Raw genomic sequence first — 27,092 nt, 5'->3', positions numbered from 1 at the left:
TATAGCCAGTTTACAAGCCAGGTCTGGGTCATAAATCAAGACCAATTTTCATCTTCACTCCAACAAACTCACACACATGTCAACCACACTCCACATAGCAAGCTGGGTCCATGACGGAGCATGTGGAGGCCGCCCTTCTTCTCTCAGTGGACATCACTAAGCACTCAAAAAGTGTGGGGCAGTGACAAAGCAGACAAACTGACCGGAGGAGAGCAGAAAGGTCGAGGATGGCAGGGACCCACAAGGGCCAGGCAGACACTCTGCCAGGGCATAGCCGGTGTACTGCCACCCTGCCTGACTCCTCACTCCCACCCTGGACCCAACATCAGGACCCCGAAAGACAAGGTCTTGGTAATTACCAGCCAGATGCCACTTGGTGACCTGAGCCATTTTCCTCCGGATGCCAAGTCTCAGGGCTCTGTTCCTTCCATAGACCCCTCCCCTCTCTCAAAACCAGTTTCCTGCAGCAGTGGGACATCCACCTGTCTTCTCTCAAAATCGACCAAGAGTCAGGACTTGAAAGCATTTGAGCAATGCATGAAACAAGGAAGCCTTCTAAAACCAGGAAGCAGCAGCTGTTGGAATAATTCATTTGGATATTTCAGAAGAATGTCTTAATGGCTCTGGGTCTTTCTGGAAAAGTTTCCAAAAACCCCCAGCTGGAAAATTCTTAGAATCTAGAAAATGCAGGTTACCAACAAGCTCCCAGGGCTCGTCCCTGCCACTCGTAACGGTTGGGAAGCTCTTTCTCATGCAAAGTTAAGATCTGTGTCCATCCATCTGTTGCTCACTCACCCTTGGGAGCAGAGTAAAACAAACTTTTCCTATGTGCGCAAGATGGTCCCCTAGATATACTTTCAACGATGATCTTGCACACTTTTATGTAACACAAAGCAGCACCAGTCTGGGGACAAGTGTGCGTGCAAGGACAAGCCAAGCTCTGCCCTGTCCTCTTGGAGCTGGCCGTGACCATGCAGGGCCACAGTCGTACCCTCTGCACCCACGATGTGCCGGACGGGTCACACAAGGTGGATAACACGGGGGGCCTCCACTGCAACCCACTGCAGCCACCAGCTGGGCTATCTCACCAAGCAGCTGCCACTGCCCCAGGATACCCTCTGCAGGACCAGCTCACCATACCTTTGCCCAAATTCCCACAAACTCAGCCTTGGGGCCTGGGTTGCTCTCCTGGGCACCCTCCACAGACCTCTCCTGCCCACCCTCCTGCTCACACAAAGCCCTGAGCTACCAAGAGCAGAACGGCCCCTTTCACCCATTACTGGACCCCAAGCGTATGGCGCAGGCCCAGCAGGAAACGGACTCCAACAGCTGTTGACCGAACAGATGAAATACGTCCTCAGTCCATGCAACCCAGCTAATCAGGCCCAATCTTCCTTATCGTGTCCCTGGCACCTGTCCCTGCTTCTTATTCCCCACCAGGCAAACTGAGGGCCCTGTGAGCTCTCACACCCTGCTGTTACCCAATAGCCTTTGTCCTGGCAGCCTCCCTGACCAGTTCCAAGTCCACACTCTCCTGCTCAGAATCCTCAGGGACCTCCCTGCTTTTAGGATGAGGTGTAAGTGGCTTCATACTTAAGGTCTCCAGTAATCAGTAGAACCTATGTTCTCAGAGCTTGTTTCCCACTGCAACTTCACCTAAATCCAGAGGTCCCAGTGTGTGCTCTGCTCATTGTCCCACTCTGGCCCTTGTAAACGGTCTTTTCTAGCCACCTGCCCTGAACCTTCTCTACAGACGCTGGAGTTGCCCAAGACTGAAGAAAACAGTCTCTTCAGAGCAGACCAATGAGAGCTGCCCCAACTTTTCCACATCAGGCATTTAATAAAAATCGTGCCTGTACAGAGCCCTGGGGTAAAACGAGTCTACTCAGTGCCTGAGGCAGGGGCCGCCTAGGCCACGGCGACTCTCCACGCTTTCACCCCAGAGCCTTCCGGCTCCCATGTCCATGGCCTGGTGCCTGCCTTGGTGATTTCACTGTGTGGGGATGCAGTGGCCATGCTGCACGCCCACAGGGCACCTACCACATAGTTTAGACTCTCGAACGTCAACAGACTAACATTTAAAAGATAGTTTTAAAAAAAAACAACCAGCAATGGCCCATGGACTGCTTAAGAGCAAAGTTTCCCTCATCTTCCTAAGTAATTTATCATTTAAGTCTCTTTTTCCTTCTGCACCAAACCAGGGTGACGGAGCAGACAATGTCACAGGAGACGGGTGGGGTCTGAGCTGGTCACCGGAGCTCCTTTCTCCACGTGGCCATGTGCCCACCTTGGCTGCCTTTTGTGTTAGGTTACCTCATCTTGTCCTGTGACACCCTCCCAGAATGGGCAGTCCTGTGCCTGATGGGGCTGCAGCAGAAAGATGCTGGTCACTTCTGAGCAGCTCACCGATGGGCCTTTGGAACCCACCAGCTGCCCCCACCCTAATCTCTCCTCCAAACAAAACACGTTCAATTTACTTAACCAGGTCTCCTATGATATGGTTTAAGGACCACTCCAACGGCCAGAGTGGACTCCTCATGTAAAAAAGACATGCAAGGCCTTCCCTAACATGTTTTCAGACTTCCTGGGTCGTGCAAACAGTTAATACGCTAGGCTGCTAACTGAAAGGTTGGAGGGTTGAGTCTACCCAGAGGGGCCTCAGAAGAATGGCCGGGCAATCTACTTCTGAAAACTCAGCCACTGGAAACCCTACAACGCATAGTTCTACTCTGACACACATGATGTTGCCATGAGCTTGATGAGACTTACTCTTGGCAAGAGCCTTTCTGTAGAAACATCTTTTAGTTGCCTGGCTGCACTGTTTTAGAGCCAGCCAGTGCTCTCTGCCAGTGTCCAGGCCCCTCGTACCCGGGAACGGCCAACTGTTGCCCCGTGCTAGAGGGGGACCCAACTTCCATGCCTGCTCCTCCTGATGTTGAGAGCCAATCTTCTGAATCTTGAAACAGTCACCTGCATATCATCTGAATGATATCTACAAACTCAGTAAGTGCCATCCCTTTCTTCTAATAGACAGAGAAAGCAGTTTTATGGTCTTAAAATTTAAAGCCATCACCCACTCAATTCCAGAACTAGAAACACTCTACTGCTTAAAAAGGTAGCCCTGTAGCTCCAGAAGCCCCTAGGTGTATGTCCTCCTGCCACACCCTGTCCTGTCCTCCTGCCTCAGACCCCTAGGATGACCTCAGGGCTCCAAAGGACCTGCCTGAGGAAGGAAACCTACCAAAAGACCTTCCCAAGTGTCGAGGAACCAGAATGTTCAAATAAAGGAAAACAAACAACACTGTAAAGAAGTAGAGTTAGGACACGAGCAGTCACGAAAGCCAGGCAAACTCAGGAGGGAGGCTCTGGGAGGGAGCAGGGCTATGTCCCAGCCCCGCTCTGCCGTCAGCCCTGGCAGGCCACTCCCTACCCCCTTCTTGGGCCTCGGTGTCCAGCCGGCAAAATTAAGGGCGGTCCAGCACATCTTGAAGTCTGTGTGCCATGTGCTGGGATGTCAGAACCAAGTATAGAGAAGAAGGTTGCTGTTGTTAGCTGCCGTCAAGTCAGCCCTGATTCATGGAAACCTTATGTATAGCAGATCAAAATGCCACCCAGTCTGGCAGTAGTTGGTTGCAGATCAAACCCCTGTGATCCACAGGGTCTTCACTGGCTGATTTTCAGTTTTAGTCTAGAAGCTCTGCTGATATTTGTTCAGTATCACGGTAACACACAAGCTTCCACTGATAGATGCGTGATGGCTGCGCATGAGCGCATTAGCTGGGATTCGAACCCAGGTCTCCTGTGTGGAGGGTAAGAATTCTACCACAAAACCACAACTGCCCCCAGTGAAAAAGCTAGTCACGGTGAATCCTAAATCTGTCTACTGTTCAACCACCGAAAATATTTACATCTCTAACGCCACGTCCTGACAAATAAACACAAGTAGACAGGAAGGCTGAAACTACATTTCGATCCAAATTCAGTATGTCAACGTCTATGTCCAAAGATGATCTCAAATGATGACAATTTCTTCCCCTCTCCAGATTTCAGTACCAGACGTGGCCTAACCATGGGAAACATTACCAAACGAGGTTTGGGGAGGGGTAGCAGGAGACATACGACCCACAGCAAATTGTGGAAAGGTCAGTTTAGCAAATAATCCATTAAGGAAACAACCGTAGGAAACCTGCAAACTCTACCAGGGGTCCAGATGGCCTAAGAGATTCCCTGGTATTGACCTGACTACACGATCTTCTGAAAGAACCACCCCATTAAAGCGAGAAGGGGTACTAACCCTTTATATTACAAAGAATATAAAAACATACGTGAGACTATAGAAAACAAAGTTCAAGTGTTCCATCAACGATATGGAAGTCCTGAGAACATCACAGGCCTCCAAGGACTTAATCAACTCCATTCGCGCCTTCAAAACGAGAATTTGGGATCACAATAGAGGGTGCTGGACAGGGCAGGATAAAAACATGGAACAAAATTCAAATTCACAAAAAAAAGACTAGACTTACTGGTCTGACAGAGACTGGAGGAACCCCCGAGACTATGGTCCCAGACAGTGTTTAACTCAGAACTGAAGTCACTCCTGAAGTTCACACTTCAGCCAAAATTAGACAACTCTAAAAAACAAACAATACACATGAGAAACATGCTCCTTAGTTCAATCATGCATATGAGACCAAAGCACAACACCTGCCCAAAAGCAAAGAGGAGACAGCAGGAAGAGACGGGAAACTGGACAAACAGAAATGGGAACCCAGGATGGAGAAGGGGAGACTGTTCACATATTGATACATCGCAGGGATTGCAACCAATGTCCCAAAACAACTTGTGTATAAAGTGTTGAATGAGCAACTTAGTTTCACCTAAAGCACGCACATGTGTGTGCACACACGCACGCGTGTACACACACACACACACACAACCCAGAATGCTGTTTGCTACACTCCTACCTTAGAGAGCGGAGGGAATGGTGGTTCAGTGGTACAATTCTCACCTTCCATGTGGGAGGCCCAGGTTCCGCTCTCAGCCAAAGCACCTCAAGCACAGCCACCACGTGTTTGTCAGTGGAGGTTTGCATTCAGCAGAGCTTCCAGGCAAAGATGGACTAGGAAGAAAGAGGCCTGGCTATTGACTTCCAAAAATCAGCCAATGAAAACTCTATGGATCACAACAGTCTGATCCTCAACTGATCACAGGGATGGTGCAGGACCGGGCAGCATTTCATTCTGTTGTGTGTGGGGTCACCATTAGTTGGGGCTCACGACTACCACCTTAGATAGCACTGTTCCCAAAGCTCCACTACTGAGCAACTGAGGAAAACGTACTTTCTCTGTAGGTGTGAATAAAGCTTGACATTCACAGCGAGAAGAGCTTTCAAGAGTTTGCTGGCAGAGTGAGCTTGCCCAAAACACACAGGAAAAATATCTGTTGTTACAGCCACAAAAATGCACCAACTGGTAACTCAATGATGGGAATGGGGCCTGGAACCTGCTCCCCTCAAGGTCATGCTGAGCAACCTCTCTAAAGTGAAGTGTCTTAAATCTAGTCAAACAGCCACTGACTCAAGGGCTAGTCGCAAAGAAGTACTGCAAACGAAGGAAATTTACGTTTGGTTTATATGCACAGGTTTTCACCTTCCTTCTGGGTAACTTGACTGACCTTTTCAGGTGAGATCTCCCAACAGCGACCTTCAAATCATTAGGCTATGGTGGGACTATGTCATAAAACTCCTTTTCAGCCTGAGTGTCTCCCTGTTCCGCAGCTGAGGTGTGGGGGAGCAGCCCCTGGTGGACGGAGGCACAGGGGGTGGGACAACCCAACTACCTACAAAGGTTTCCCACTCATCCTCACAGACATTCTGAAGCCAAAAATACTGCCCCCATTTCACAGATGAGAACACTGAGGCGACCTGCCCAAGGTTGAAGAGCGAGGAAGTGGTGGTCACGGAAAAGCCTGTCTGTCCACCTCCAGAGTCACATGAGCTATGAGTCTGGAAGGGGGACCAGGTTAGGGCCAGTCAGGTGGGCACAAGCAGGAGACCTGCTTCCTGCCCAGGCCAGGAGCCAGCTCTTGGCTACCCCTCCTGGTCTCAAGAGTAGCCCCAGAAAATCAGGACATCAGTGTCAGCAAGCCAAGGGTGGAAGAGGCTGTCCCTTCCTTCAGGTGGAGGATCTAGAATCAGAGGTCAAGTGAGCCCCTCAGCAGACGAGTCAGCAGGGGACCCTGGCAAGGACACACGCTGGAGGAGCATGCCATCTTCCATGGGTACAAGGGCCAATCCATAGAGCTGAGATGCGGCCAAGTGGCAGTGGAGGGCACGAAGGGACTCTGCACGTATGGTGGCACGGTCCCTCCTGTTATTTGCTCTGGCCCCTCGTCTGGAAGTCACAACAGCACAATCTACTGGTCACACACTGCAGCCAGGCTCCGTGCTGAGACCCAGATCCCAACACAGCCTCCTGAGAAGGTTCTCATCACCCCTTTTAGAAACGGGAAATAGCGTGAGACTCAGCAGAGCATACCACCTGGCCACCTGAGCCAGACTAGCCTCACTGGCCACACGGGACCTGCTGGGTGGCAGGTGCATGGCCTCATGTGGCCAGTGGCACTAGCCGGCCTGTGCTGAGGAGCAGGATGTCGTTTAAGTGAGCTCACAGACATCACCTCCCTGAGGGAGCGTGAAGTCTGGAGGGTCAAGCTAAATGACACAGCCAGCAAGGCCAGTGAGAGGGTGGTGGGGTCTGCAGGCAGAGCTACAGGTGAGGTTGAAAAATTCTTCACCTCAAACAAGCTCAGACCTCTTATAATCCCGGCCTACTAAGGCCCCTGCGACCACACCCCTCCCTCCAGTTCTATCACACCCAACTGAGGCCAATCTGAATCCTAGGAACTCAAACCTGCCCCCAAACTCCTCTCAACAGCATGCCTTTTGGGCACTCACTTGTCTGAGAGCACATCCACCCCAAACATTGGCCTCCGCCGTGTCAACAGGGCTCATGTCTTCAGTGGTTTTACACAAGGTACCCTGGAAGGAGGGTCAGGAACAGGAAGGCAAGTCCCCTGAAGAACCCTCACTGGTGAAGCAGGGGCACTTCCAAGCAGAGAAGAGCAGGGAGGTGCAGGGCTGGGTGGACCGGTGCTAAAGACCCTCTCCCCCACCCCCGCTTCCTAAGGCGACCTGTAGGTATTCTACTTGAAGAAGTTCTTTTATCTTCTAAAACACTAACCTACATTTTCATCAAACAAAAAGAAAAGAGGTCATACATACAGCCTGGAGAGTGAGGGGAGACAAGCAGCCCACAGTCTCCACTAGTAAGTCCTGGATCCTGTGTGCCGAAATTGTGGCATGCAGGACCTGGGGTGGCCAATTACTCCACAGCACTGGTCACCACAAGGTGCCCAGTCACTCCATGGCCACCACCTTGACCTCGCTCCTCAGCCTCACTGCTTCCACCTCTTGGCCACCACATGGAACCCAGAACCTTTTCTTTTTATCTCAACCTTCTTAAAACACTGTCCCTCACTCAATACAAGAGTGTAGGCTCACTATTAACATGAAGCTTTTAGTTACCTGAGCAGATGCACACTGAGAGGCCGTTTCACTTGCCTGCTAAAACTGCAAGCAACTCAAGAACATCTGCTCCAAAGAGTGACCATACTTACAGGCGGCAGTTCTATCAGACAGAACGTGGCACCGCCGACCTGTTCTTCTGGTTCCACATTCTTCCCAGCTGACAACTGCTCCTCAAAAACCCCACGATCCTAGACATCCCATAGCGACTGCTCACAAACATTCACCCACTGACCTGCTGCTGCTTCAAACTGTCCTTTCTCTGCCTCAGTTTTCTACAAGCATGAACTAACTAAATCATCAGGAGGGGGGAAAGTCTAGAAAAAAAAAACACCCTGCCCTCCCATGTGACAGCACAGAAACACCGCCATCCATGCAGGAAGTCCTCCGGATGAGAACCCAGGTGCCTGGCTCTTAGGCCACTGTGTGCTGGCCGTTCACCTGAACTCAAGGATAAGGGCACGAAGTTTTGCTTCTGTTGGGAACTGACATAGCCCAGACTCTGCAGAATGTTCTTAATTTTCTCCCCAGAGAATGGACATGAGAAAACACTGGCACTCTTCAGAGCAGCTCCTCTGCTTTGCCACATCCTCTGGAGTCCCTGGGCAACCGAAACGATTAAGCACTCAACAACTAGCAGAAAGGCTAGCGGTTTGAGGCCATCCAGAACCATCTTGGAAGATGAGCCTGATGATCTGCTTCTGCAAGGTCACAGCCTTGAAAAGCCTATGGAGCAAGTCTTACTCTGCACACGGGGCCTCCATGCACACCAGACTCCATCCCCCGCTTTCCCAAACCCAGCAAGGTTCTGCTGCAAAGCCTCCGCATCCCTGCATCCCCCTTCAGCGACACCCCAGGCTCTCAGGGAAAATCCTAAACCCTACTCCCTCTGCTCCAACCACAAAGGTCTTCTCCCAGCCCAAGCTCTCTCTGCATAATCACTCTCCCTTCTTCTCTTCACCCAGTCCACCCGTTAGGGAAAGCCCCCCTTGGGCCTGCCCACCGGGTTCTGCCACCTCCTCTCCTTGGCCTACCTTTATGAGATTAATCACAGTTTCTTCCCCGCTAATCCCTCTACCAAGCAGGGATTCCTAGCACAGTGCCGGAGGCACGGTAGGCACACCAACAGTTACTGAATGAATCAACCCAAAAATCACTACTTGCAGTGCCAGAAATTCACAAAATAAACGATGCCGAACAAGAGAGGCGCTACTGCAGCGCTGAGAATCAGAGTCTTTAAAAGGTGTTGTTACTCAAAGGTTCCTATCTTTAAAAGAAATGAGAAAACACAGTGAGACCCAAAAGTTACAAAATAAAAACAAAGTACTACTAATCCTAATCCAGAAATGTAGTGTTACCATTCAGTATAAATCCTTCCAGAACTTGTTCTACCTGGTAATTTTTCTTTCTTGCTATCAAAATATAAGCTCTTGAGATCTGCCAAATGAAACTGCATTAGAGATGACTGGACATTAAAAAAAAATGATGTCATCGGAGTGAAAGAACAGCGAGTCCAGGTTATAGCGCACAGCCTGTGGTCCTCTGTTGGGGTCTTTGGGACCCAGCCTCGGCACTCCAGAGGGAGAAGAAGGGATGAAAAGGAAGGAAAGATGAAGGGCCAGCAAGTCTCCCTCAAAGTCAGAGAGCAGCCATGCCCACAGCCCTAAGTAAGTACTTCCTCAAGAAGAGGACCATCATCCTGCCAAGGCAGGGCTGAGCCAAGTACCACAAGCAGCTCAGGCTGGCCCCTTCAGGCCAGCTGGGTGACTGCTCTTACAGACAAGAAGGTACCACGTCACCCTGGGCACCCCCACTTCCAAACAGAAGTGCAGGGGAGCCTAGACAGGAAGTGTCCTAGGAGCGCCCCAAAAACACACAGTGGGCTCATTAGCAGGAGCACTCCTGGGCTCTGCGGCTTCAGGAGCCTCAGTTTCCTCATCTGTAAGATAGTGATTATTACACACACACCTCCATGGTGTGATCACTCTGGGCATTGGAGATGCCAGTGCACAGTCCTTGGCACACAGAAGGCAGGGATCTCTGATGGCTCATATCAGTGCTAAGCCTCCTGCACAGCTGTAGACCCTCCAGCACAGCTATGGTAGGGTCTAAAAGGCCACCGGTCTCTGGCACATACTAACAAACCGATGCCAGCAAACATGTCACAGAACCTAACAGGAAAAAAAACTTGCAGCCACTTCTAACATGACAAGATGTTCAAGATTGCAGCAATCACACAGAGAACTGTCGGTCAGCCCCTCTGTGCTGAGGAACACAGAGAAGCCCTGGCTTAGCAAACACTATGGCTCCAGGAAAACCGAAGGAAGTCAATAGTAGAGGAAGAGAAAAGGAAGGCTGAAGCGAGTCCCGGACTTTGATCTCTGGAATCCAGAGCTCTCCAGATAAGGACGCTTTCACTTACAGAATCAGCCTGCGAAACTCCCGGAGCAGGGCAGCGACCTGCCCCCAGGGCCATCCTCGGGATGCAGGGAGGGTCCTGATCACACCCGGTGCGGGTCAGGCCCTCCTAGCCTTCCCATAAGCCTTTCTTCGCTGAAGTGATCAGTCCCAGCTTTGCCAATTATCCCTTCGAGAGGCGGCTCTGCTGTCTAGTCACCGAAGCCAGTCCAGGTGGGAGAGGAGAAACTAAAACGCCACCGCTAGCCCAGGAGGTAAACCCAATGCGCAGGGCCTGGGGCCGGGGGGAAGGGCGGGATCGGGAAGAGGACCGGGCGCCGTGGGTCACGGCGGAAGGGCGGGGAGGGGAGGGGAGGGGCGGGGAAGAGGTGGGGGGACTCTTATTCTGACACGAGCCTGCCGCCGCCGCCGCAGGGTCACCGCTGCAGCCGGGACCCCCACCCGCCCGCCCACGTGTCGCCCCGCGGACGAGCCCCGGAGAGCCCCCAGTCCCCCGGGACCCCCGCCCGCCCACGTCCCTGAGCGCCCGCCCCCGCCCAAAAGGAAGAGCAGGAGGAGCGGCGGCGCCACAACTTTCGGCCCCCCGCCCCCCACGTGCACCGGGAACTTTCTGGGGCGGCGCGAGAGAGCCGCTCCGAACCGGGCCGGACGCACCCGCACACTTTTCCACGCTCCGCGGGCCGGCCCGACCGCACTCCGCCCGGCCCGCCGCTCTCGTCTCCGCAGAGGCCGCGGCCCCGCCCGCCCGCCCCAAGTTTGCCGGGAACTTACCGGGTCCGGAACGGGTCGCGCTCCTCTGAGGGGCCGCCGGCCGCACTCGCTCCGCCCGCCCGCCGTGCCGCCGGCCAGAGAATGCGCCCCTCGGCCGCACACATGGAGCCCGGCGCGGCGTCACCGCCCGGGACATGCGCACCAGGTCAGCGCGCCCGGCCGCGGCCCCCAAAACACCGGGGAGCTCTTAAAGGCGCCGCCGCCACCGCCGCCCGCGCGGGGCGGGGCCGGGGGCGGGGCCTGTGTGCGGGAGGGGCGGGGCCTAGTGGATGAGGGGCGAGGCTTCAGGGTGGGACCCGGAGGCCGAGGGGGCGGAGCCCAGAGAGGGAAGGGCGGGGCTCGCAGCAGGAGTGGCGGGGCCTCAGGGCGGAACCCGGCGGCCTAGGGGGTGGGACCCGGAGGGAGGGAAGGGCGGGGGCTCGCAGCAGGAGAGGCGGGGCCCGGAGGCGGGGCGAGACAGGCCTGGCTCCGCCCCGGAAACGCCCCACGCGGCCCCAAGCGCGCTCCCCAGCGACGGTCGGCTGGTGGGCGTGTTTCCCACGAGGCTGGGCGCTCACCGCCGAGTCCCTGCGCCCCCAGCCACTGAGCTGCTTCGGGAACCCCGAGTTGCACGCGGTCCGTGCCCCCGTGGGGGGCGTCGGCGGCACGGTCACTTCTCTGGACAGTTCCACGAAGACGGCTCCACGCCCCTATGCGCGTTCCCACACCACGGTCGGCCGGCAAGCGCGTTTCCCTCCAGGTCCCGGCTGAGCGCCTTCAGCCACTGAGCTGCTTCTGGAACGGGTAGAGGCCCAGGGCTGCGCGCGGCCCGCGGCCCGATGGAGCTGGGGGGGCGGGGGCTCGGCGGCATAGTCATTGCTCGGGAGCAGACTTCCACCAAGACGGCTCCACGCCCCGATCCGCCCTCCAGCTGCCTCCCGAGCCTCTGGGGAGGGTGACCAACCCCCAAAGCGGAGCCGCGCGCACACACACACACACACACGCACACACGGAACAGCGACGTGAGAAATACAGGCAGCAGGGCTGCGAGACGGGAAAGACGGTCAGACCTTAAAACCCATGACTTCAATAGGGAAAGTACGATTCCGAATCGTTGAAAAGCCACTGTGTCACCAAGATCACGGAGTGCATAATCACCAAAAAGGCCCTTTTCGTGTTGTTTCCAGAGTCTGAACAAATCATCTGGTTTGTGATGAGATGCCTGGACTTTTCACATCATACCCCGCACACATGTATGCAGCTGGGCAGAGTTCCACCAAACACCCCTCTTCCACTTGAAAGGCACTCTGTTGTCTTCTGTTCTATTTCATTTTAAAGAAAGTCAATATAATGCAGACCCACTATGTGTCTCGACCCCAAATTTGAAAAACACTTGCACAGAACAAGTTTCACCAATAAAATGTTTTTTTCTGCTCTACGGCCCCCCCTTAATAGCAAGTTCCAAAAGGCCCTGTGTCCACTTTCACATACAACTGGCAATTTTTTGTCGTTGTGCTTTTGTTGGCTCTCAACCCTCCAAAAAATTTTCTTCTGCTTAATGCAACATCCATACAATCTTCCCTGAGCCAAAAAGAGAAAAAAAAAAAAAAAAGAGAAGCGGCCCCCAAACTAGAAAATGGTACAAAATACAAATTGTGGACTCCAAAGGCCTCCCCGCCCCAGTTACGTCAGAGATTTGCTTTGCTACAAAGAAATTAAAAAATTCAATTTCAAAAAGCAGCCAAACAAAAGCAGCCCTATTCTCAATCCAGTCTTATTCTCAGTCCTGGGTAAAGAATTCAGCAAGATCCCCAATCCCACATTTGAGGATGGTCGAAGGCAAACACCGTGGATTTTAACTCAACAGTGTATGCCTTTACGCTACGATGATTAATCAGATGATGCTATTAAAGCAATACAAGCAAAATATTACCTCACTGCTCCTCACCTGGGTCTTGATTAATGCCAACTTAATTAACTACAAACAGAGCAAAGTGTGGTCTGATGGGAGACCTGAGACTTAAGATGCAGGGATTCCAGAGTCTACATTGGCAAGCCCTGTGTGGGTCACCAAGGTGACAATTGCCTTGTTTTAAAGGGAGGCATCAGCTGCACCATGTTAATGACACACCCTATGGACTGAGGTGTGCACTGGCAGCAGGTGGGCTGCTCCAGGGGCAATGCCACCTCTTCCAGCTGGGGAACTGGGGCTGAAACAGTTATCGGGTTTATGTCTGTGACAGGAAGAGAGCGGTGTGCAGATGGCTAAAGTGACAGCGAATCAGAACCTGTCGAGGCTCCTGATGCTCAGGTTGGGCAAGAAGTGGAGGCTGTTTGGACTAAGGACCTTGGTGCCTCATGCCTGCTTGTAACTAATACTAGACTAAACGGCAAGAAGGTCCAGCTGGGTGATTATGAAATATGATGCAATCTTACTCAGATGCCATTCTACAGCTGAAGAAGCTCTGGTAAGAGTCAACTCTGGCTCCAACCATGTTGTCCTCAGAATTTTCCCCCTGCCCTAAAATCAAGCGCATCGATACTTAGGAATATCAGTTGTTAACGGAATAGTTGAAAAACACGTGTTATTTCATTAATGCAAATGAAAGTTTCTTCCAAATTCACTTTAAACTTTGTATCTTCCATAGGCCAGATCCTTGCTAATAAAAGCAGAATTACTTCCACGGTAGCTGCTGCAAAAATGTTCTAGTTGCCTTTCAATTAAACTTTAATAAATAAACTTCTAAACACCATCTGATATCTGTGTGTTCCAGCACAACAGAGGGATCGAAGAAAATAAATTTGGGCCAAATTCCCCATTTAATAATGGATCATTAAATGTGTCCCTTTTTACAGCAGAAGGAGTCCTGGTGGTGCAATGGTTAAGCGCTTGGCTGCTAACCGAAAGGCTGGCAGCTCGAACCCACCAGCTGCTCTGTAGGAGAAAGATGTAGCAGGCTGCTTCAGTAAGATTTAACAGCCTAGGAAACCCTATGAGGCAGTTCCACTCTGTCCTATAGGATCGCTGTGAGTTGGAAACTACTCAATGACAAAGAGTTTATTGCAGAAATTAGCCGAAGTCTCCACAGCACCATGAAGCTGACTGAGAAGCAGCAGCATCACCTACTGAAAATTTGCGGTACTTAAAAAAAAAAAAAAAAAATCAGAATAAGGGCCAAAGAAAATTTCTTTCAAGTTTCTGGTGGGCAAAATTTGAGATGTCCTATGTGGTAGACCTGACCAATAAGAACTGTCTCAGGGATCACTCACCCCCAGGGTTTTGCCAGCGAAGAACTTGCAGCTGCCTCTCCAGAAGCCCACAGGCTGGGGGCAGAGAGACACACAATGATTTCAAGACAGAAAATGCATTCATACAACAGAACTGCTTAGGAAGGGGCTAAGTGCCCTGCCTGGGAGGGGTCAGGAAGTATTCGTAGATGTGACACTTGAGCCAGCTCTTCACGAGGTTAGGGAAGGGCATCCCAGATGTCCAGAATAGCAGAGGCCAAGGCTAGAGCTGGGTAGGCTGGAGTGTGGGGGCTTGGGGAGAAAGGGGCAAGAGATATGGCTGCAAAAAGAAGATTCACTGTCCTTTCAGCTTTCTAGATGCCTTTCCCTCTCAAAACATGGGACAGATTGTCAACTACTCACTTAAGTTCACAAGCAAGCAAAAAAGACCCCAGCTAAGGAGACCTGGTTATGCAGATTTTAACCAATGTGAGATTACCGTTATCAACAAATGATATAGGCTCCCACTTGTTTTCTGGGAAGCTTTCTAAAAGAGAATAAACAGGTTGTTCATTCAAAAGTACACCAAGTTCAGAAAAAAAAAAAATTACCTGTATGAGAAAGAGCACTGAGCATTTTCCACAGTTTGCCTAAAACTGTTTTCACTGAGTTTAGAGACAATATAACCACAATCCCTGGCAGAGAGTTGTTTTAAAGTTTCTTATTTAACCCCAAATTCATGTGAACAGAGTGAGATTACAATGCAATTGGCTGGAAAAGGAAAAGATTAATTTCTATATGAATCTGATTTCCTTAGTACTTTGATATATATTTCAAAGACCAGAAAATGGCTAATGGGACTATTACAGCGATGCTTTATGAAAAATACAATACTTCCAATATGCTACTGCTGCTACAACAAATGTCAACATCTTCCTCTAATGACTTTCTTACACTAAGTTAGGAGTCTGTGGGAGACAGATTTGAAGTGAACAACTCAGCCCCCATTCTCCCCTCGCCTGTCATTTATGCTGAAAACCTCTAGAGATGGTCCACTTTTTTAACACTGTTTTGTTCTGTGTGTTGTTTTTAATCACTGCCCTTCTGCCCTTCACGCTGACACCATGTGGGGTTCTTTAGGCGCCATTTGTAGTTATGCTGATCCGTCCACAGAGAGGCTCTGCCCTGGATGATGTCATACTAGGACAAAGTTCTGAGCACAGATGCTCCCCTAAAGGGTTAAGTGCAAACCGCCCAGAGTTGCTGTAGGAACCGGAAGTGTGTCTCCCACTCCGTCTTCATCTCCATGTGTCACTAGTTGGCAGGGAGCTTCTCCTTTGTGTTTATATGTGATTTACAAACACTGCCCACCTAATTTAGATCAAGTTTGAGTCTTTGAAAAGTTAAGAAACAAACCGTGTTTTCTATGTATTAAAGAATTAAAAAAAAGGAAAACTACAAAAAAAAAAAAAAGCCTCTATGACAGTCTTGAATCTAGAGATCAGCCTATTCAAACCTGCTTCTCAGACAGAGCATGAGTCCCACCACCAGTCTGTGAATAACCATCCCTGGCTGAGACATGAAGAAAACACATTTCAAAAACTTAGCTTCCATACAACTGATGACTGCCCTGACAGGGAACACAACAGAGAACCCCTGAAGGAGCAGGAGAGCAGTGGGATGCAGACCTCAAATTCTCATAAAAAGATCATATTTAATGGTCTGACTGAGACTAGAAGGACCCCAGAGGTCATAGTCCCCAGACCTTCTGTTAGCTCAAGACAGGAACCATCCCCAAAGCCAACTCTTCAGACAGGGATTGGACTGGACTGTAAGATAGAAAATGACACTCGTATGGAGTGAGCTTCTTGGATCAAGTAGACATATGAGACTACGTGGCCAGCTCCTGTCTGGAGGGGAGATGAGACGGCAAAAGGGGACAGAAGCTGGCTGAATGGACACAGGAGTACAGGGTGGAAAGAAGGGGTGTGCTGTCTCATTAGGGGGAGAGCAACTAGGAGTGTATAGCAAGGTGTATATAAGTTTTTGTATGAGAGACTGACTCGATTTGTAAACTTTTACTTAAAGCACACACACAAAAAAACAAAACTTAGCCTCCAGCTCACAGCCGGTTCCCCAGTTGCTAAATGGCAGATATACCAATTTGCCATCTTCTGAAAGAGGGAGGGAGGGAGGAAAAACTCACCCCTCCCCCGCCACTGAGTCAATCCTGACTCATAGCAACTCTATAGGACAGGGTAGAACTGCCCCCATAGGGTTTCCAAGGCTGCAACAGTTACAGAAGCAGACTGCCACATCTTTCTCCCCCGGAGTGGCTAGTGAGTTCGAACCACCAACCTTTTGGTTAGGAGACAAGCGCTTTAACCACTGCACCACGAGGGCTCCTTGGAGAGAAAAAACTCCTCCCAAATGACTCTGGATAGAATGGTTCCCCCTCGCCTGGTTCACAGCATTTCATTATAGAAAATAAATACAGGTGGCAGGTCTTACCCATCTGTCTGCCTCTAGCAGCTAGGTAACAAACAACCTTGCCCTCTTGTGGGCCAACAGAGTCACGCCTATATTCTACCAACTCCTGGTCAGAAAAGAGTAAGACCTTTATTTCAACCTCCAAGAGAGATACTTTGAGAGATTAAATATAAAGCCTGAAGCTTAAAAATGCAATCATAAAAGTTTAAAAAACTGTTCTGACATGCTAAGAATTTCAGACCAGCTTAAATGATGATAATTCTCAAAGAAAAAAGATTTCAGGAGCAGCCCCCATTACGTGTTCTCTTGAAGCTCCATAGACAGTCTTAGCTGGTCAAACTGTACTAGCCACCACTCATTTCTGATTGAAAGTGCTTATTTGAAATTGAATTCAATAATCCTCAAAAAAAGTTAAACCCATTGCCATCAAGTTGATTTCAACTTGTGGCAACCCCATGTGTTACGGAGTAGAACTGCTCCATAGGGTCTTCTTGGCTGTAATCTTTACAGAAGCAGACGGCCAGGCCTTTCTTCCATAGTGCTGCTGGGCAAGTTTGCAACAGATTGGTTTATGAGCTCCTAGGCCCAGCCCAGTGCCTGACCCTCAGCAAGTTAAACGCTCATCTTCACCAACCTTGAAGGTGAGGCTTTTATGAGCACAGCTACAGGTGGGACTGATGAAGGTGGGGAGGGGAGTGGGGGTTCTCTCCACACTGCAGTCACATAAAGTCTTGGTATATGCCCTTTCCCTAGTTACCCATCACACTGCAGGCAGTCCATGCAGCAAGCACAGCCAAGGTAAGGTGATGCTGCAGCGGCATCAGACTGCAGTGAACTGAGCCATCTCCCTGGGAAAATCAGCCAGTCCAGGATCCTCAGTCACTGGGCCCTGGTTACAGCCTGCCTGTGGCCAGCATGCCCCGATGAGAGTGGTTTGCTCTTGGGCAGTACTAACTGCCACAGATAGCTGTCCAAAGTTGTGTCCGAGCCCCGAGAGAAACATTCCATCTTGATACAATTCTGTAATAACTACCCTGACTAGGCACCTGTAACAATCTGGCTGCTGGCTGCATGCTTACCATCTCCACCCCACAAATGAAGAAACTGAGGCTCAAAGAGGCTAGGTCACCAGCAATTAGATCACTTTCCTGAGGCCAGGCAGTCAGCAAGTGGTGGAATCCAGACTCAAACCCAGACTTCCTGGCTCCAAAGTTCCCACTGCACATGGAGCTGTCCACTTTTACAAAATGATGAAGACTCTGTAGCAACAAACCATTCTTCGAGACACACTCTCACTGAAGGACTATCTGTCTCTACTACTGATTAGTTAAGTTCTCCAGAGCAGCCTTCAGCACCTGAGCATAGTGGTGATGCTCCGTATCTGTTGGCAGCCCTGCCAGATATTACTGAGTTTATAGGTACATTAGCCGAGCCCCGAGAACTGCCAAATGCGACTCCCAGCTCTGACACTGCAGCTTACCAAGGGAAAAGCAAGAACTTGAACATGTTTTCTTTGCTCAAATTGGGGCCCAAGACCGCAGCCTAGCAGGAGGGGAACAGGAAGTGAGGCAGGAGCAGGCATCTACTTCCCAAGGGCAGCAGAGCCCAGAGGTGGGAGCCTGGTCACATGAACGGTTGCATTACTCGTCCACACCCACTTCCGGCCTGGCCTTGCCTCTCCACCTCCAGAATTGGCCAGTACTTGAGTGGAAGGAAAGAAAAAGAAGACAGACTACCAGAAACCCTCCTTGTGCCACCCTCCCTCCCCCTCAGGCTGTACACCCTGGCTCCACCTCTCACAGATACACCCACTGAATACAAGCACCTGTCAAATAATTAACCCAGGTGGACGAACATCGAATCTAGGACTCCCAGCCTTGCCCCAGCATGCTGCTGTTGTTAGTTGCCTTCCAGTCAGCTCTGACTCATGGTGACCTTATATGCAACATTGCCTGGTCCTGTGCCCTCTTCCAGCCCTTTATCGGACAATATTCTGCTGTGATCCATAAGGTTTTCATTGGCTGTTTTTCAGAAGTACATTGCCATGTCTTTCTTCCTAGTCTGTCTTAGTCTAGAAGTTCCACGGAAAGCTGTGCCCTGTGGGTGACCCTGTCGGTATTTAAAATATAGGTGGCACAGATTCCAGCATCATAGCAACACGAGCTACCACAGGACAAACAACAAAGTGACAAGACGGGTGAAAGTCAAAATAGTGCTTCCCAAGTCCCGTTGGAAGAGGAAACCTAGGGCAGAGGGACCTCAATGCACCAAGAACTGCCCGTCACAATAGAGCAAAGTTAGTTCCTTTATTTGAAACCTCAGTTTTCCCATGCCATAAACACACAGCCAAGTATCTCCTCATCTGAATGGTTTGAAGAAATGCCATAGGATTCCAAACACACCCATCACTGCCCCTACCATCAAGAAAAGCCAAACTGAGAATGCTCCCAGCAGGGGCTCTCCCAGACTCTTTCCTTTTTCCAAAATTACAGCCAGTCATCCTGGAACAATTACTGCGAACAGCCAACAGTCAATCAGGAAAATTCCATAATTTCTACCTCTTTGTAAAGAGACACAGAGCAAGGAGCCCAGTGAGAAAATTGGAGATGTACTGAGGTTTCACCTCCAAACCTCCAAGAAACTCAACCTGCAACTTCCAATGAGACTAGTGAGGTTCCCAGAGAAGCTTGGCACCATTCTTTAACTCGCTCACATGGTCACTTGTTTGAGACTGGGCTTCCCCATAGAATGGAAGCTCCTTGAGGGCCTGACTGCATCTGTCCTGCTCCTGCTGAATCTCCAGCACCTGGCATAGCACTGCCTGACACATCACAGACACTCAAAGATTTGTTGTTGGATTGTGTGCTGGCACAGGAAGTCACGTGAGCCAGAAGATTTAACACTTTCTACGTTTCCATTGGAAACCCTGGAAGCACAGTGGTTTAGTGCTACAGCTGCTAACTAAAAGGTCGGCAGTTCGAATCCACCAGGTGCTCCTTGGAAACTCTATGGGGCAGTTCTACTCTGTCCTATAGGGTCACTATGAGTTGGAGTCAACTCGATGGCTATGGGTTTGGTTTTTTTTTTATGTTTCCATCTAACTTAACTTGCATTAAAAAAAAAAAAAAAATCAACCCATTGACAGATGAATGGATAAACAAAATGTGGTACATACACACAATGGAATACTACTCAGCCAGTAGGAGAAATGAAGTCTTCACACACATTCCATATGGATGGAGCTGGGAGACATGGTGAGTGAAGTAAGTCAATCACAAATGGACAAATGCCATATGACCTTACTTACATTAAGACAAAAAATTGCAAATGTATAGAGAACAAAGTTTATGAGTGGTTACCAGGGGTGGGAGAGAGGAGGAAAAGGGGGGTTAATGGTATATCGCACTGATTAAGGATAGGGTTGCACAGTCAATTATTAAAATTGCTGTCAATAAGTTGCACACCCATTAAAGTTGAATTGGCAAAAGTTTTATGATAGACATATTTACAACAATGACAAAAAAAAAAGAGTAGCTGCTGAAGCTGCTTATGTATAACCAAAATCCTCATGGGATTTGGTTTCTTGGTTTGGAGGTTTAGGGTCATGGTTTCATGGGACATCTCAGTTAACTGGTCTAATAACTTGTTTACTGCTTCTGTTCTACCTCCTAGTTCCTTGCATAGTGCCTAGGGTCTTAAAAGCTTGTAAACAGCCATCCAAAACCCCAAAACCAAACCCATTGCCGTTGAGTCGATTCTGACTCATAGCGGCCCTATAGGACAAAGTAAAACTGCCCTATAGAGTCTCCAAGGAGCGCCTGGTGGATTCAAACTGCCAACCTTTTGGTTAGCAGCTGTAGCTCTTAACCACTACACCACCAGGGTTTCCAAACAGCCATCCAAGGCACAACAATTGGTCTCTATTCACCTGGAGCAACAGAGGAAGGTGAGTCAAAAATAGGAAGAAATGGAATGGAATGTGTGGAGAATGGCCTCCATGAACAACTGCCTCCTTTGCCCTGAGACCAGAAGAACTGGATGGTGCCCAGATACTATTACTAAACATTTTGATCAAAGATTCCATAGAAGAATCCTGATCAAAAGGGGGAAAATTCAAAAGAGAATTTCCAATTCTCATGGACTCCAGATTTCCTGGAGCCATGAAGGTTGGATGAACCCCTGGAGCTATTGCCCTGAGATAATCTTTAAAACTTAAACCAAAAATATCCTCTTAAGTCTTCTTAAAAGTTTAGCTTAACTAGTAAAAAATGTTTGCCCTGAGCATTATGCTCTTTTAAGAACTATCTATATGACATCAAATTGACAACAGCATCGTGAAGATTAGATAGGAACCTTAAGAGGCAGTGAATTTATGTTAATGGGGGAGGAACAACTCCGAAAAGGAGGGCGAGAGTGGTTGCATAACTCAAAGAATGTAATCAATGTCACTGAATGGTACACGTAGAAACTTTTGAATTGGTGTATGTTTTGCTGTGCATATTCTCAACAACAAAATAAATAAATTAAAAAAAAAAAAACACTCAAGAGATTTGAAAGCGGAAACATAACAGAAACTTGTACACCAATGCTCATTGCAGTACTGGTCACAATACCAAAAGATGGACACAACCCAAGTGTTCATCAACAGATGATGGATAAACACAATGTGGTCCATCTATACAACGAAAAGCACTCAGCCATAAAGAGAAACGAAGCTCTGACACATACCACTACGTGGATGAACCTTGGGAACATGCTAAGTGATATAAGTCAGTCACTAAAGAACAAATATTGTATTATCTCACTCACATGAAGTACCTAGACTAGGCAAAAGTATAGAGACCAAAGCTTATTAGAGGTTACCAGGGATGGGAGGGAGGAGGAAAGGGGGAGTCACTGTTTAGGGGGCCCTGAGTTTCTTTCAGTGGTGATGGGATAATTCGGAAATGGGTAGTAGTGATGGTTGTACAACAACATGATGAACATAATTAATGCCACTGAATTGAACATGTGAAAAATGTTTAATTGGCAAATCTTTTTGTATATATAGTTTTACCATAATAAAATAATTTTTTTTTTAATTATCTATAGCCACATAGGAAACCCTGGTGGAGTAGTGGTTAAGTGCTACGGCTGCTAACCAAAGAGTCAGCAGTTCGAATCCTCCAGGCGCTCCTTGGAAACTCTATGGGGCAGTTCTACTTTGTCCTATAGGGTCACTATGAGTCAGAATCGACTCGACGGTACTGGGTTTGGTTTGGTTTTGGTATAACCACGTGGGAAAACATCCAGAAAGTGCTCAAAATCCCTTATAGGCCAGTTTAAAGGGATAAATCATATTCAAACCAATGCACTCGGGCTACAGAGGATAAAACCAAACTTAATACTAGAAATTACAGATCATATCATCTATTCATTTGGATGGAGCCACTTCATACAGTAATTTCCCAATTCCGAAAGAGGTCAGCTTATTTCTTGTCATCAAGATCCCATAGGGATTTAATGCCCCCAGTGCTGTCTCTAACAGGAAGGAAACCCTCACTTCCCTAGCTATTTCGGTTATACAAATCAACAGTTTATCAGTCCAGAGTTAGAAGCTGGGCAGTGTTTGGACCCACATGCCTTTTACAGCTGCCCACCAATGGAAAACTATGTTACATTACATCTAATAAATGCACCAAGATCAATATCATTTCTAACTATCCAAGGTTTTTTATTGCTGTAAGGATCCTTCAATGAAAAAAAAAAAAAAGTTAAAAAACTTCCTGTTAGATAAAGAGACGGTGGTGGCGCCACCATGCACCAGAGTGAAGTCTGTGGCACACAAGACAGCATAATTTCAAAGGGGATGGTGATCCCTTTAAAGTTGTTTACCTTATTTTTTATCTTTTAAAAATAATAAACTTTGCTTTCTCGTATAATGGAATAATTGTCCTAAAACGAACTATGAGAAAATTAAGATTGGTGGATATGTCTTTGCCTCAACACCAAAACTTTGTTTGTGTATGTGTATGTGTGTGTGTGTGTGTGTGTGTGTGTGTGTGAGAGAGGATGTTTCAAGGAAACAACAACAACCTTCTCTTCAAACTTGGGAGCAGCCCCTGAAGGCCTAGCTCAGATTCTCACCCATTATTTCCCCCTGGGTTTTGGCCATCAGGGGCAGAGCGCCATCTGTCCCCACACTAGTAAGTGAAGAAAGCTGAGGTGGACTCACCGGCCATGATTCTAGGGCTTTTACTAGCTGCTAAGATGCCTCTCAAAAAAAAAAAGGAAAGAAAGAAAAGTGTCATGCCCCACCCCCAGGCTCCCAAGGAGCCAAGTTAGTATCTCCACAGCTCTCCCCACCCTGGTAGCTGGAGGTGAATTCTGATCTCCTTACGGGCACACTACGCCGCACACTGGCCCTCTCATAGTACTATTATTGTGTGGCGTCAAATGCCTTTGTACATCACTTTCCCAATCTTTTGTCCCCAAATCTGATCCATTACCCTGAAACAATGATTCTTCTTTCAAGGTTCTAATGGGTAAGAACAAGTCACTCACCAGGTAAGCACTGCAGCTCACTCACTCAAACAGCCCCCAAAACATGGATATGATCTTTTAGGTTTATGGTTCACCTATTTTTTTCTTCCACAACTCTCCAAGTTCATAACAATTTATTTTTACTTAATGTCTAATTATAGTAATACATTTCCCTGCCTGCCCTTAACTCACAAATTACCCCATTTTACAGAGAGAGAAAAGCCAAGGCTAAGGCAAGCACAAACACCCACGCCACACAGCAAATCCATCTCTAGTATCAGAACACAAAAAAACCCTTGCCACAAGACAGGGGGGTGGGGGGCAGTGAGTTTTGCAAGAGACATAGCGAGTTTATTTCTCTTTGGGCACATTTAGCCTTGGCAGAATTTCAAGCACTTCCTGGTCTGGGAGTCCAGGCCAGAACCTAATCTCCCAGGCACAACAACCAAACCATGTGCCAGGCACTGTGCTGGAGACCTCCTGTTCATTCTCTTTATTCATTCATTCACTTGTCTACCAAGCACATCTCATCACTACGCACCTCCAGACACATTTACAGAGATGCATTCCCTCAAATAAGTTAATATGTGCCAATTTTGTGCTACAACTTGTTCAAGGCCGCCCAACCTTAAGTAGGAAGGGCAGAACCAGAATGCGAACCAGGCCCTCTGACTTCAAAGCTCCCCCTCACCTTTTTCATGCCCCACCCTGCTGGTCCTATGGGTTTCACTTAAAATAATAAAAAGGAGCCAGGCACTTCTTTGCCTTCATTTCAGGACACTATGACCCCTTTGGAAACTCTGGTGGCATAGTGGTTAAGTGCTACAGCTTCTAACCAAAAGGTCGGCAGTTCGAATCCACCAAGCGCTCCTTGGAAACTCTACGGGGCAGTTCTACTTTGTCCTATAGGGTCGCTAAGAGTCAGAATCAACTCGATGGCAACAGGTTTTTTTGGTTTTGACTCCTTCACCACCCCATAGAGCCCAGAGCTCCCCACCATCTTTCCCCACCCCCCAGGGCAGTGACTCTAGCTGACCAGGAAAAGCAACCGGGTCTGCAGCAGCCTCCTGCCTGGACTTGACTCCACCAGGAGCAGAGGGCCCCAGAAATTCTCAAGCGCTTCTCCATAGAAGAAAATAGCTCGAGTTGAAACTTGCGTCCACATGGTCCACCGACAGATTTAGAACTCAAATTATAGCCTCGGCAGGAGCCTTCACAAAGGACTCAAATTAAGCAAGACCCAGATGGAGATGAACAGGAGAGAGACAGCCTTAAATCAAACTGTAAAGTGAACAGCAGTTCTAATGGAGTCAGAGGGAAGAACTTGTTGAAACGGTAATCAAATCAAACAGTTCAGCGTGCATTTCAGGGCTCCACTTCAGGCAAGTTTTCCCCACAATTTTAGCTTGAGACTTCTGCATGGACATGAAGTGGTTACAAGTTACTCAGGTTTCAAACTGAGTTCATTCCTGTCCTTTGGACCATCTCTCAATGCCAGCATTCATCTACTTGGGCTCCAGAGAGCTCTGCGTTTGGCAAAGCAGATAAAATTAGCTACTGAAGTGAACTTGGAATCCAGGGTGGGCCATTAAAAAAAGTATACATGAGATTTGTAAAAGCCACGTAAAAACTTCCTTTGGGCCAGGCTGAAGTCACCTAAAACTGGCAGAAATGTAGTCAAATCTTCTGTCTCTTGCCTTCCTTTCACTCTCCCTGGATCTAGGGTGACCCATTTCCTGCTTCTTGCCCTATCTTTCAAACCAAAGAGTGGCCCACAAACTGGGGTCCTCTAGAGATCAAAGGGTGAATCAGAGTACCTAGGGAGAGAAAATGTAGCAAGAAGACCTAGAAGAGCATTTTCTTCTCCTTTTTGGGGGGAAGGGGGAGGTGAGTTACTGAGTTACACTAAGCAGAAGGGAGGTAGAGGGACAGGAAGTCAGGTCCTGCGGCCTGACAGTGTGATAATGGGAAGACAATGCACCCTCCCTATTCCTCCTTCTTCCACACTGGCCTGACAATACTGTGGTGGCCACCTGGCTGAAAAATTAAATAACCGAGGGGATCAACTGGGAACAGCTCCTGCCCCCCTAAATCCAGCAGGTATTAGAAGGTCAGGAGAAAACAGGGCTCTCTGCTTCTCAGTCTCCCAACCTCCCTTCCAGTCACAAAATCCTCGAGGCCCCTGGAAGCTGAGGCAGAAGTCCAAAGAAGACCCCCTAGGCAGAAGTCCAAAGAAGACCCCCAGCCTGGCAAAAAAAGAAGACTGAAGCAGCGGACGTATTTCTCGTCTTTCCCTCCGCAATGGAGGAAGGGGGTGACACAAACAGAAATAGGAAATCCTTGAATTTGGGGACTACAAGGAGAAATGGAGGAAGTCTCTACCTTAGAGAATCAGGAGGAAAGACTCAGGAAAGGGGAGCCCTCTCAAGCAAGTGGGAGAGGAAGTCCTCCAAATGCAGGCAAGAAGAGGGATCCACAGTCTCTCATGAGAGAGGAACGCATTGGAAAAGTGGAGGCAAGCTTCAGAGACGTGAGTATCCCATGAGGAGCAGGACATCTCAAATTAGAGAGGAAAACTCCGAGGAAGCAGGAGACCCCTCAGAAAATTCTGGTATCTACGGATTTGTAGAGAATTCAACAGAAATGCACATTTTGGAGTCACTTCAGTGGGAGTACCCCTCAGAGACTAAAGATCCTGCCAGAACTATGGGCATTTCAGAGTAGCTGGGGGTTCCTCAGGGAAGTGAGGACAGTCACCAAAAAGGAGGCCCTATCAAAAGTGGGGCAGCTCAGAGAAGGATCGTCAAAGCAGCAACATCTTAGATTAGTTGGGGGACACTTTGGGGAAGGAAGAGGCCACTCAAAAAAGTGAGAGACAGAAAAGCAGACAGAACATCTCAAAAAAGCAGGGGAAAGGAGGCCTCTAAAAAACGGGAGACAACTTTGAAAAGCTCAAGTGCAAAACAAAACACATAAGAAAAGTGGGACACAGCTCAGAGAACCAGGGATCCCCTCATTGAGGGCGGGGGGCCCTCAGAGAAGTGGAGGTCCCCTTGGAGAAGCAGGGGGTCTCTTTCCAGAGGCAGGGTCCCCTTGAGAAACAGAGAGTACCCAAAAGAACCAGGTCTCCTCAGAGAGGTGGAGATCACCTCGAAAAGATGGGAAACCTCAGAGATGTAGGGGTCTCCTTAGAGAAGTGAGGGCTCCCTCGGAGAAACACTGAGGTCTCATCAGAGACGTGGGGTCCCTCAAAGAGGAAGGGAGTCCTCTCAGATAAGCTGGGGTCCTCTCAGAGAAGCTAGGTCTCACAGAAGTGGGGTACCCTCACAGAAACCGTCTCCTCACAGAAGTGGAGCTCTCCTCAGATAAGTGGTGGCGCCCGTTGAAGCCAGGGTCTCCTCACAGAAATGGGGGTCCTCTCAGAGAGGCCGGGGTCGCCTTACAGAAGTACCGGTCCTTCACAGGCAGAGAGGCAGGGGTCCCCCAGAGTAGCCAGGTCTCCTCAAAGAAGTGAAGGGGTCCTCTCAAAGAGGCCGGGGTCTCCTCACAGAAGCGGGGGTGTCTCCCTCATGGAAACGAACTCCCTACAGGGCAGGGGTCCCCCGAGAAGCCCGGGGCACCGGGAGCCGGGACCCCCCCCCCACCCCTCACTCACCAAAGTTGCTCGGTGCTTCGGCCGCGGCGGGGCGGCGGGGCGGCCTTGGGCGGCGCGGTCTGGTCCGGTCCGGTCCGATCCAGTCGCGTCCCGCGGCAGCAGCTACCTCAGGTGGCGCCGGCGGCAGCGGCGACGACAGGACGACAGGGCGACCGGCCGACCCAGTGCGCGGCAGCACGGGGGCGCGCTCGGCGACGGGGTGCGCGTGCGCGCACCGCGGGCGCTGACCCCGGGGCGGGAGGAGCCGCCGCGCCGCGCTCAGAGCCGCCGTTCGGTCTCGCCGCTCTGGCTCACACTGAAATTGCCGCTTCGCAGCCCGGCTTCCCCGGTTGCTAGGCAGATTTCGCCTAACACACTTCCGGGTTGAGGCGCGTCTCGCCGAGTGGCGGCGCCGTAGGCCAATGAAGTCCGACCCGGCTCCGGGAATCCGCTCCCCAAGGGGGG

The 27,092-nt window shown here is 49.5% G+C and overlaps 1 protein-coding gene across 10 annotated transcripts in view; it reads right to left on the bottom strand.

The window, feature by feature from the left end:
• The window catches only part of GATAD2A (GATA zinc finger domain containing 2A), an 82,745-nt gene extending 55,968 nt beyond the window's left edge, over positions 1-26,777 (bottom strand). For 2 of the 10 annotated variants that reach the window (XM_064281033.1, XM_003413515.4), the window contains exon 1: positions 10,008-10,338. Coding sequence is in view for 1 of the 10 variants with exons in the window: in XM_003413515.4 (XP_003413563.2) it covers positions 10,008-10,061 (54 nt within the window). In the remaining 9 variants the exon portion in view is untranslated. The other 8 variants (XM_064281026.1, XM_064281031.1, XM_064281024.1 and 5 more) reach the window with 8 other exon arrangements.
• Between the last annotated feature and the right edge of the window lie 315 nt (positions 26,778-27,092).

Source organism: Loxodonta africana, chromosome 3 (genome assembly GCF_030014295.1).
Source record: "Loxodonta africana isolate mLoxAfr1 chromosome 3, mLoxAfr1.hap2, whole genome shotgun sequence".
Taxonomy (NCBI): domain Eukaryota; kingdom Metazoa; phylum Chordata; class Mammalia; order Proboscidea; family Elephantidae; genus Loxodonta; species Loxodonta africana.
Note: the sequence above shows the minus strand (reverse complement) of the source record. Positions and strands in the feature narration are given on the sequence as shown.